We start from the raw sequence: 13,190 nt of genomic DNA on the forward strand, positions 1-13,190 counted from the left end.
TCCCCCCTTTTTCCTCTTTTGAACTCTGATGTTCTTTCAGGAACTTCCTTATTCCATGAGCGCATCTGAATCAAAAAGTAATTTGACTTCGCGCTGCAAAAAATGATCGGTAATTACAATGGGTTCTGGCCGCTATTACTGCAGTGCATTAGCACTGTGGCAGCACATTCATGAAAAGAAAAAAATAAATAATAAAAAAGATGGTTTAAAAGAAAACCATAAATCAAACTAATCATTTTGCAGCCAATTTCATTTCGTTAGGAGAACGGGAATGAGAAGGGAAATAGTTTCCAATGCAGTATAGACAAGAAAAGCTTACCCACTTAATTGCTGGGTCATAAACCCAACAAGCTGCCAGTCATTATGACCACCCTTTCCTTGAGATGGAAAAGCTAGCACTTCAGTGGAAACCTCTATAACCTCTGCAGATCTGACATATACAGTAGAGGAGAAATCTCCATTAACATATCAGCTTGCCACCCACCCACACGCGTTTTGCTTTTTTTTTTTTCAACAAAAATATTCCACTGGTTTGCAGTGATTTGAATTTATTACAGCCATCATATCTGAATTTCAGGAAATAATATGTCAAGAGAAAGTGTTAATTCATCTTCTGTAACCACTAGAGTGGAAACAAAGTCGTTTCTAGGAACATTGAGCGCGAGGCAGGAATACACCCTGGATGCGATGCCAGTGCATCCCGTGAATTAGTGGATATGGCTAAGCTCGTATTGTAGCTGTTTGTGTTTTATTATCTGATAATTTAATCTCTGAGGGAAAGTGTAGGCCTGCATGTGATCGTGCAGTTACTGGCTTTGATCAGGCTCATGTTGTGACGTGTGAATTGGCAGCTGTCAGAATAAGAACGCATATAAGACAAGCTGACTGATGGAGAGACTGCAGGATACATGACTAATGTCAGGTTTTATGCTTGCTGCAATCTAATCATATATATTTAGCAAAGATGGACAAATCATAAATCCATAAAGTAACCCATTACGCAAAAAAGTATAAATACTGTATTCATGCTCAGTCCATGTTCTAGTTGCCTGGAAACCTAAAGAACTAGACTAAATACTATACATTAACAGACATAAGATATAACAGATATAAATTTAACAAAATAAAATCTCACGATAAGGTAGTTAAATAGGTAACTGCATTCATACCTACTAAAGATGCACAGAAGGTTTAAACTTGACTGAGAATTAACTGGGAATTAATTCATCTCTAAATTTAATACCAACATTTAAACAATTTCACACAAGGCACATTATAATGAGAGGCTCTACTTAGTGTTTGAACAATGTATGTTACTAGGGGTAGGAGATATGACCAAAAATAATATCATATCACGATACTTGAAAACATTTCTAAGATACAAAATATGTATTATGATGTATAGATTTGCTAACAAACTCTGAATTTCACTGGTTTTTGTTTAAAGATACCCTTATTTAACGTCTAGAAAAGGAAGGATATATATGTTGTATTTAAATAATATCAAAATATTAACATCTACCCAGCTGCTTGCAGTAAGAGTTTGTAATTTCATAATATAAAAATGTACTACAATATCAATATTATAGTATATAATATCATGTGTATATATATATATATATATATATATATATATATATATATATATATATATATATATATATATATATATATATAAATATCATATTGTCCGGTTCTGTATATTATGACTGCGGAGAGGTTGAAGAGAGTGTTAGAGTCGCATTCAGATTCGGTGACTTATGTCCAAAAGTTGCATCAAAATTTACATAGGGACATTTGTGAGTATTCAGAATCGGGTTATGCACCTGCTTAAGTCGATTTTATGGGCATTCAGTTGATGCAAATCAGATTTTTCTTGAGTAGAAGCATCCGAGACAACTCCATGCAGGCTGAAAAAGTAAATAATGTTTGTTTTTCTTAGCTGTCAAATCTACTAAGGTAAAGTAAACACAAGAAACAATTTAAAAAGTAAAATAAAAAACCTAATATGATGATATATGAATGAAAAAATCATTGAAATAAACATTTAATAGGAGTCTAGTATATTGCCATATATACTGCTGCATGAATATGTAATCTCTGAAAATTTTGGTTTAATTCAACAATATGGCAATAATATCCTCATTATTAAATAACATAAAATAACACTTAATCCAGCACATGGAATTAATTTGTATTTTTTTTAATAGCTTTCGTTCTCTGATATACTAAATCAAGGTCATGAAATCATAATATGTACATGGGATATAATCTATTCCCTTACACTTTTTATTCATAAAATAATAATAATAATAATAATAATAATAATAATAATAATAATAATAATAATAATAATAATAATTAATTAATAAAACAATGCCAATGTATTTGTTACTATTTTGTTTTCTCCTGTAATAATTAAATTTTTTATGTGATTTTTTTCAATGATTTATGTGATTTTTTTTTTCAATGATTTGCAAACACCTAATTGATCTACACTTTGTTCTGTTAATCAGGCTTTCAGGAGCGTCTGAATGGGATTCATTCTCTCATTATTGCTAAATTTAGGAGATTTTAAAGAATAAACAATGCTATAGTTCTGTGTTATTAAATATATTAGTGTCTTTTAGCTCTTAAGATATAAACATTTGTCATGTTTAGTGTTGTTTCCGCTCCATTTCATAAACTCTGCTAGGAAATTCAACAGGAGGAACAATATTCTGTTCAATTATTTGTAATAGTATTTTTAATCATCTGTCTGAACCTGCCAATGCTGACTGCTTGTAGGCTCCCATTTTTTAATTACCCTGTCATTATTTATCATTAGAGCTGATTTATGCACCAGAACAGACCTCAAGCGTAAGTGAACAGAGAGATGAATCATGTAGATTACAACAGTGTTTTGGGCTTTTATTTCTCTTGCCTCCTATTTAGAGTGTTCACTAACTTTAAATGCAATTCATTTGATAAAAGTCGGACATACATGTGCACACACAGACACACACACAGACACACACACAGACACACACAGACACACACAGACACACACAGACCAGTATAATAGCTACATAAATACACAAATAACCTCTTCTCGTCTCAACAGTGACTACCGAAAAAATTGTACTGGCTACATTAAGCTCTGTGAGGCTCAAGGGGAAACTCGTGCATGATGGGATGCATTTTTGTGGCCAATGCACAACGTCCCTGTGGAGGACAGTAGCAAGATACAGAACTAGAGCAATATTCCAACAATTGGATTAGAGCTGGGACCCACCTGCCAAATAAATATTGATAGATTCGGGTGGCTGATGCAGCTGGAAAGTATTTTAACCTTATTCTGCTGCCCGAAATGTGTCAACACTCACTACCTGATCACTCCACGGCTGTGGGTCACTGTGCTCCAAATTATACTATTACAGTCTGAAAAGAAGGTGAAGAGAAGGGCTTTTACGGAAAAGAGCACTGTTCTAGCTTATGAGTCCTGATGAATCTTGGAATAATATGAAATACTGGCTATACGCTCAAACCAATATTTCACAGACAATTCTATATTTTAAGAGAAAGACTGCTGAGATATTTCTAAAGTAATTTCACCACTCGCTCTAGTGCAGAAGGCTTAAAGCCACAACAGACGGCTGAATTTTATGAACATGACAAAGCTCTGGCAAAAATTAATTGCCGATTTTGAGTCACGCAGCACAAGAGCAAGTCCGTCGCTTGGCCACTTTGCAGTCCTCGCTTCTTTTATACATTATATCAATCAGACACCCCAGATTCATTAAGATGACTTATTCACCTGGGCCGTGAGCTCATTACGGACTGCTCTGATGCCAGTCACAGCACGAGTAGAGCCTTTTCACAGTTCAACACCCTCCCCCAATAACCCCCCTCCCACCATGGGGAGAGAACAGGACAGCAATTCCTCACGCTCATGCAAGTAATCAGGTGCGAAGCCAAACTCCGACGTTTAAAGCAATAGCTAACCCAAAGGAAAATTTAATATGAGGAGCACAAGTGCCAGAGCAGAGACAGCGAAGGTGTCTTTCGAGCATTTCACTGACAGACATGCCACCTACTGAATGATGAGTCATAGTTCTAGTTAATGGGAGTCAGGCTCTTGAGTAAAGAGGAAGCTTTGGTTCTTGCAGCTGCAGCTCAGTACTATCAAGTGTAAAACCGGCCATGTGTATGACAGGCCAGTTGTCTGTCTCCGAATTCACTGTGACCCCACCGCTCTGAGCAACCTAGCGTGAGCTTAATAGAAAAAGGCACGTTCATCTCCTACAGCCACCTTGTTCCTTTGAGATTTCACAAAATTAACTACTTTCATTCCCTCACAGACTCGCCTGTTGTCGACCGCCTCAATCGGTCTGTCTGGGTTTGATCCCAGGGTCTCCTTTTTGCTGTACCTCAGAGAGGCCTGTGTTGTGCTTTTCATTTATCTATGCTGCATTCAAAAAAAGCTGTCCAGCGGTACACTGAATTACTGGAAATAAATCATAATATAAACAGAGGTGTCAACATAGCTAACAAGAAAATCCTGGCAGGAAAGAAGAAAAAAAAACGACCACAGAATCCCTGGCATGTGCCGGTAGACTCCATGCAAACAGCATAACTGATAACATGTAAGCGATGTACTGCTTTATCTGATATTTAACACCCACCCGAGTGAGTGTATAAGCTTACTGGTTCTAGCGGGTGTAATTTTGGACAAACTGTAAGACTAACATTAACTAGTTAATTTGCCTTATTAGCCTAATTTAAGTCTATCAAAACTTGTGCTTTATAATTTTTTTTAAGTAAACGATCCATTGGGAATATGTTCAGCAAATATGTCGATCTGAATATGTTGAGCAAAATCTGCAAAAATATGATACAGTGGCTGAGAAAATGCATAGAATGGGTGAACACATCGAGCATATGTTGTAAATAATAAATCCAAAATGAAGCATATGTAGTTTTACTCTCATTGGTTCCTGAATTTCAGACACCCTGCAAATAGTACACTACATGGGTTACACCAACACCCTAGGTAGTAAGCATATTATATATAGTGAATATTTGGGATTCAGTCCAACAGTCTCATGGAGGCTTTAATATAAAAAGGATATGCTATACAGAATGTCGGTTGTAAAGGGTGTGAAAAAGGCAAAAGTCCAGTGTGTCTGCTACTTAATAATAAGTAGCAATTCCATTTTTTTACCTACCAAAAAGCCCATAGTCATTCTTTCTTGTTTTCTACTGGCTCACAAGACTGTGGTCACAGGTTAAAGTTCACCTAGATAAAATATGTGTAAAGCGAGAGTAAGCACGACCAGAAGCTAATACGTCTTTCATGGCCCATGTCCGTTTCCCACGAGTGAACTGGCTTTCCTGCCTGATAAATTTATGTGTTTGGTCTGACTGCTGTTTTAGAGCGCTTTCACACCTATCAGCCCATTTGCCAAATCCGAATCAGAGTGAAATAGGCACCTCTGGTTCGGTTGCTATTTGGTTTGGTGATTTAATTTCATAATGCATTTAATTAAACCAAGCAAAAAGCAAATAAATGTTGGTCGAGGGGCATGCAGGGCTGAACATTTACTCAAACTCTTCACATGAATTTACCAAAAAATATGGCAAACGGAAAAAATAGGGAAAATGGTAAGCAAACATTTGCTCAGATGAGAGTTAGCAGCTCACATCTACAAAAATTGTTGCCAGAAACCCAAAATACATAGAATGTTTGTTTCAGAAATCATAAATGCTACGGCTAAACTGTAGATGTTAGCACCTTTGTATAAATGTAGGCCATGTGTGGTTGAAAATAAACTGGAGCTTCATTTAAAGCTGCTGAAAGTTGGGCTGTCAAATGGGGATGCTTAGAGAGTTGATATAAATTATGCATATCTTATCTAGGAAATCCCATGCGCTTCCTGCTAGGAAACTTTTCTTATTTAATTCACTTTGAGTCAGTCTTTGTCTCAGTACATTGATGTGACTGTTGGAACTATTTATGCCAATGTGCAGCCTAAACCACACATTTGACTATTGGTTGGCAAAACAAATCCGAAACTTGTCAAACTGCAGCAATATTATGACTGCTCTCTAAAACGGGAAAACTTTCAGCCATTCAGAAAACACAGTCAATTAATATATAGAGAGAAGCCATAGGGGCTAGCAAAGGTTTTGCTCCTATTTCTGATAGAGCTCAATACATGGTCCTCTGGGGTCGAGACACGGCCTTCCTCCTGTCATTGAGAGACTCCTCTCCTCACACAGACAATGGCAGAAATATCAGATGCATAGCAGAACCCGCTCCAGCAGAGTCACGTTTTCCAGCGGGAAAGTCAGAAAGTCAGTCCAGCATCCTGCTGTGACACTAAGGTTGTGCACGTCTGCAACATGTTCAACTCTTACCTGCAGCTCTGCCAGACCTGTAATCCTTGTACATCGCTTCTCTCACTGCAGCGCTCCTGTGAAAAGAAGAATACATTAACTAACAATCAAGCATTCCTTTCATACAGTAAAGCTGACACGTAGTCTCGGCAGTTTCTTTTCATTTATGTTGACCTAAAATAATTCTCCACTATTTTCTTCAGAAATCTGACTCATTTCATCAGCCAACAAAAGAGATTCAATAAAGTGCCCTCGAGCTTAGAAATGCAAAACTATTTGCCAGCAAAAATTCTTTGTTTCTGCCAACATTCATCTCGTTTCCCCTCACTTTGTTGCATCATTGCTTTCAAGATCACCAGTTTGGGAATTTCAATCATTCATTCATCTTCAGTAGGAGTGTTATCCTGGTCAGGGCTGCGATGGATCCGGAGCCTATCCCGGGAATACTGGGAGCAAGGCTAGAATACACCCTGGATATGACAGCAGCCCATTGCAGCGCAGCATGCACACACACACACACACACACACACACACAAATATTCACACACTCATTCAAAACCAGGGGCAATTTAGTGAAGTCAAATGACCTACTGACATGAGCTTCAGTTAATGTTCACATCAAACACAGAGAATATAAAGAAAAATCTGATCTCTTTGAACGTGGTTCACAGGAGAATGGCCAGACTGGTTTGAGCTGACAGGAAGGCTACGGTAACTCAAATATTTCCTCTTTACAACTATGGAGAGCAGAAAGGCATCTCAGAACGCACGACATGTCAAACCTTGAGGTGGATGAGCTACAACAGCAGAAGACCGCGTTGAGTTCTACTCCTGTCAGCCAAGAACAAGAATCTGACATTACAGAGGGTGCAGCTTCAACAAAACTGGACAGTTGAAGATTGTAAAAATGTCACCTGGTCTATTTATTATTATTATTATTATTATTATTATTATTATTATTTATTTTTTTAAATATACTGTATAGTTTCATGACTAGCTCACAAACCTTTATAAAACAAATCTCATTTAAGGGCTAGAGAGGATATACATAACTCTGTCTATGTTGGCATAACACTGTCATAGGTTTTCATAAGCAGCAAATAAACAGCTTAACTCTTTGTTGGGCCCTTGAGCAAGGCCCTTAACCCTATCTGCTCCAGGTGCGCCATATAATGGCTGACCCTACTTCCTGACAATCTGGGATATGCGAAGAATTTCACTGTGCTGTAATGTATATGTGACAAATAAAGGCTTCTTCTTAATGTAAAGACTATGGCTAGAAAGTCAGTTCTTATTATATCAACATGGAAACTTGACTTGACAGGTATTAATTCTGTCAAAATGAGCAGGCATTAAGATAGCCAATGCCTGCTGGAATAAGCCTTGATAAAAATGTATACAGGTGTAAGGCATCATGAAAGGCCTATGTAGCCCTGTGAGCACTGCACTTAAATAACGTGTTAGCACAGAAATGTTACTAAAGCTTAATAAACCTATTTATGGTAATATTTACATTTTACTTAACCAAAACTAAACCAATCAATTCTAAAGACAGCTGTAAGAAGCGCTTTTAAAACATTTCAAATACGCAGAAAATTCAGAGTTGAATCAGCCGTGGATATCTTACACCACAAAAGCACAAAGGGACATGTATTTGCTCTAAGGTCAGGGTTCAGAGCTCATTGTTTGCATTGTAACGGTTCACTGTGCCAAGCTGATGGATTGGCAAACTCCACAGAAGCGTGTCGAAAATAAAACGTGTAAAGTGGGCACATTCTCACGGTGCTGTGAGAGCCCTGTCTTCCTCAAAATAACAGCGTACTTGTGACCTACCTGTCAGTTTATCGCTACATGGACCTGCAGCTGCTGTATATCTGAGCTGATCTGAATATAAAACTGCTAACCAAAACTATTTAAGACAAGTAAACTCTACTGGAATGAACTCGATGTTCTGCCACTTTGATACATTTACATGCATAACGCAATTAAACGGAGGCAATAAAGTAACAAGCCATAAAAGAGGACACGTATTAATTAAGAACACAAGCTTGCCTTTTCCTCTCATAAAGTATTCAATTAATCAGGTCACACTGAATTAACACAACGTGTATAAGGTTCATGTCAGCTTGTACTTTTCTTAAATACAGGTATTAAAAATTCAACATAAAAATGAACAATCATAAATCCTAAAGAGCTCAGGTTATGATCTTATGAGCATTCATCAAATTAGCCAGCACATATGCTAGAACCAGACGCTTATCATGAGTGCAGTGAAGCAGTAATTATAGTACTAAACGCATAAGAGAGCCAGTCAAATAATGAACGGCATCATTCATTACGGAGAAATGTTCCCCATGGAGCAAGGTAACAGCTGCAGCTGTAGGTCAAGCTTTAGAATAACCGCACTTCATCACTCTACATCGGTCAATAAGGCCTGCCGATGCACACTGACCTTAATCATAACCTGAGTGTTAGTGCTTTTCACCTGAGCTCAAACGACTCATAGTCAGAATGTTTGCTCCATATTTTCTCAAGTGAGGTTGCTTTAGTGTGAAGGGTAAACGTAGGACAGAATTCGCACTCTGTTGCTAAATAGTTCAGAGTTCAGAGGTTCTTTGCATAGATAACAGTTCTAGGTTTCTAAAGAAGTTACACTATAAAAAGTGAAACCCTCTGCTGAAGTGCTTCTGAGAGAACCTTTAAAGGAACAATCTGAAGAATCATTTAGGGTCCTAAGCAATTTTTTCTTTTCAAATGTATAGAAAAATGAGAAGGAAGAGTCATAAAGCAGATCAGGACAATCATTAAATCTAGCAGTCCGAACCTAGAATGTTCACTAAACGTTTATATGAATTTTCTTTCAAATAAACATCTCTAAATAAACTTCTGAGAAGTAGGGATGCATCCAGTACTGTGCTCATTTACTTACATTTCTTCTCACAAAAATGCTCCAGTACAAACATCCCACACCACGTAATACTACATGGCAAAAGCCTATTGTACGGAACTAAAGCATCTTCCTGCAACACAACTAACCTGACAAAAATATATATTATATGGTGTTTAATCAGTGTCTTTAATAGAAAGTGTGATGGTCGCTGGCCTGAGTGCACAGACTGGTCATTACAATGACGGAAGGTGCTGTGAATTTTGCACTTACAAAGGTATTCCCGAATGTGGGGCAGTGAGCGTGCAGACAAACCTGCATGTGTGAGCACTTCAGTTCTGCGAGCACTGAGCACGGAGACACTCGCACATCGCACACAAATTTATTGACTATGCTCACTGATACTGTGATACTGAACCCTGTGCGCTCTCTATTAAAGATACTGTTTATACGCAATAACTTATATCCTTAATAAATGCAATGTCTTAAACATAACACGAAGCACAAAGAGTTCATTGCTATCAGCGCACAACAAACAGACCTAAATAAAATGCTAAATGATGACCCTAATACTCAATACTAGGTGCATTACACATTTTCGTAGCTGTATACGATCTGAGAAATGACTGTATCAATGCTACTGAGAAGTTTCTAGGACAGGTGCCACCTCTCTCTCTCTCTCTCTCTCACCAGTAGGCAAATCCTGGCTTAGGTGTTTCTCTGAATGTACACTCATTCCAGACTCTGCAGCTTCAGAGAGACAGAACTACTTTATCATGCTAGGCAGGTATAGTGTAAGAAAAAAGACAAGACACCACAAATATTGTTATTCTACAAGTTGCAGATAAGCACACTAGTTCCCATACATAGGTTACGCTAAACAATTTCCCAAAGTATACTGACGGTCAACCATATATATTTTTTGTCTTGCATTTTGGGTATAAGGTGCAGAGTCATCTCTGGGTGAAGGAGGAGTTGTGGAGATAGAGGGAGAGAAAGAGAGAGCGGGAGAGGGAGATAGAGAAAGCGATGAGAGCAGAGTGGAAATACCAACAGAAACCAGTGAGAAAAGAGAAAACGCTAACACACCTCATAAAGCTTTTTCTTCCTTACTAATTGTTTGGCATTAATTATCTTCTGTAAAACAGTTATATAGCTGTCAAGTGTTCAATGCTGAATTCTGATTGGTCAGAAGGTGTTTATTTTCTATAACAGTAGTTCTGACTGTTAGTCAAATCACTGTTGTTGTTTTTTTTATTAAAGCCCTCATTCTAATATATTATTGTTTCTATAGTAACAGCTTACACAGGGACTTGTATGGTGACACTCCAGATAAAATGTGCGTAACTGTTGTTTATTTAGCATTTATAGAAGGAAGTCCCCAGTGTTAGTGTTTTCTATCATTTGTTCTTTCCTAAATAGCAGTTTCTAATTGCTGTGGTGCAAGAGGAATAAAACACCTTGGGATGTGCTGTTATTGGAAAAATAATTAACTTGGTAATGTGGTAAGAATAACTCCGCTTCATGGCGTGTTACATTACATCACCTCGTCATTGACTATTTTCCTCCAACTATTTTCCTATTTTCCTACAACGGCTCACCTTGTTGTTGTTTTTTACATAACTGTACATGCTAGACAGTAGATAGTAACTTTGTGTTTGTATACACTATAAACATTTATAAACCCCACTTCAGACGTGGAAAACAACGAAGCGTCTACTCTGGGAAATGTGTGATAACCTGAGGTGTACATCTCTTCCAGTAATTATTAAGATGCTATTCGTAATATAGATTCTGACATCTACAAATAATGGACTATTCGTTGATGACTAAAAGTGAAGTCTAAATTATACTTTTGAACAGGATGATCAGTGATTATTGAAATTGTTATTATTTTTTGTCTTCTAGGAAACATCTTATGTTTATAATATCTTATAATGTAATATCTTATGTAGCTTCTGAAGGGCAGTACTAAATGAAAAAAAAAAAAAAGATCTTTAAACAAAATAATAATTTACACTGATCATCCTGTTCAAAAGTTTGCATCCCCCGGCTCTTAATGTAATGTGTTGAATTTTTGAGCATCAGTGAATGTTTGCACCTTTTGTAATCGTTTCAGTGTATCAGTCCCGCAGTTGTTCTCAGTGTGAAAAGATTGATCTCAAAATCATATAGCCGCTGTTAGAATGGGGCCAAATGTGCAGAAGATGCTGGAAAACCAAATAATGTGCAGGACCTGGAGGATTTTGCTGAAGAGCAGTGGGAGTTTAACTGCTCAGGACAAACAACTCATGCACAACCATCACAAAACATAAAAACAGTCGTTGATCATCCAGGTAACAACACACAGTATTAAGAATCAAGCGTATGTAAACTTTTGAACTGGTTCATTTGTGTAAATTCAGTTATTATTGCGGCTTGTGGACTATTTCTAAACATCTGCTGTGTGAAATAGCTTATTTAGGGCAGTACTAAATAAAAAACAAAATGCAATTTTTATGATCCCACTTTTTATTATTATTACCATTTTGCAGATTCTGCAAGGCATATGTAAATTTATGACCACACCTGCAGAAATGGCTCTTAATTAATTTCACAGTAATGATGGTCTAATTTGCTGGTTATACTTTGACAGTTGCTCCCTTCAAATATTAATTAAAGCAATTAATAATAATAGTCCACAGTCATAATTGAGAATAATGGTAGGTGATTTTAAATACAATATAGCGTGTATGAACTGTGGTCTGTTGAAAGCAATGAAGATCATGCTAGCCAGGTGTGTTTTCTCATGGTTGGCGAGAACCCAAACTGGTAGAGTTCTTCACACGAGCAGGCTATTGCCAGCAGGCAAGTGATGAAGATTTATATTAACCTGAGCGCACATCAGAGCTGACACTATAGCAACATCACACATAAACCTCAGACTGAGGGAATCAGACACTTTATAAACATGACATTTTCAACTCCATTCTCTATCGCTTATTCCACAGCATCGTTTATAGTGCTCAGGGTTGGCTAATTAAGTGGTTCAATTAAAGTGTTTGCTTAACTGTAATGCAAAAATGCACGATTCAGTGGAGGCGGCAGTAAAAACAGAATGAAATATGTGCACGCAATATGAATTCAACATGAACTCCCTACACGCCTCTCTTTCACTGACACGTCTGACTAATTTAAATAAATAACAGTGGCTGACAAAATTCGGTTACATATTTAGATGGAATCAGGCATTAATCTTAAGAAATTAAATATACAGTAAACCACTTGGTGATAAGCGCACATGTAGGCCATTAGAAAGAGACTGAGAGTACACCAAGCGCCTCCTTCTAGAACTGAAACCACTTTCTTCCATCATGTTTTTTATGAAAGCCAAACCATTCCATGAAATTTCAGTCTGATCATGATGGTCAGTGGACTTAAGTGTCTCTCCTGCCCCTGGAGAGCTTTTATCGTGGTTATGAGCACCATTCCCTTTCCACTCTCTCTACAAATTCCCCCAAGGCCTTTCCTATAAAAGCTATGCAGTAAAATCTAGAGCCAGACGCTTTACCTCATACTCTCCCTTGTCTTACACTAAAAATGCATAGATTGCATTGCTGTTAATGTGAGTCCAGTATGAAGGACCCCTAAGATGACAGTCTGACACATAAAAATGACAAACGTCGAGCCTTTTTTTTTTTCAGTCAAAAGACTGAATGATTAGACGTCTCTCTGGTTTCTTTTGTGATCATAATGATTTTATCTGGTGAACCTTTATTTTATCACGTGGTCTTGATGGCTGAAGCCCATTTCAGGGTTTTTAATATATATCATTATTTTCCCTCAGCCACAAAATTTCTCTTTGGAGAGCTGCATTTTAGCTTCAGCTTTTTTATGGATTTACCTGCTACAGAAACACCTACTAGTCTGTTGCTTTAGCCCATAT

General features: G+C 37.4%; 1 protein-coding gene across 4 annotated transcripts in view; it reads right to left on the bottom strand.

The window, feature by feature from the left end:
- enox2 (ecto-NOX disulfide-thiol exchanger 2) overlaps positions 1 to 13,190 on the bottom strand; it is a 235,967-nt gene that overhangs the window by 178,248 nt on the left and 44,529 nt on the right. For all 4 annotated transcript variants that reach the window (XR_008302279.1, XR_008302278.1, XM_026918721.3 and 1 more), the window contains exon 2: positions 6,400 to 6,455. Coding sequence is in view for 2 of the 4 variants with exons in the window: in XM_026918721.3 (XP_026774522.2) it covers positions 6,400 to 6,455 (56 nt within the window). In the remaining 2 variants the exon portion in view is untranslated. The remainder of the gene's footprint in view (positions 1 to 6,399; positions 6,456 to 13,190) is intronic.

The sequence above is a fragment of the Pangasianodon hypophthalmus genome, chromosome 9, assembly GCF_027358585.1.
Source record: "Pangasianodon hypophthalmus isolate fPanHyp1 chromosome 9, fPanHyp1.pri, whole genome shotgun sequence".
NCBI classification, from domain to species: Eukaryota; Metazoa; Chordata; class Actinopteri; order Siluriformes; family Pangasiidae; genus Pangasianodon; species Pangasianodon hypophthalmus.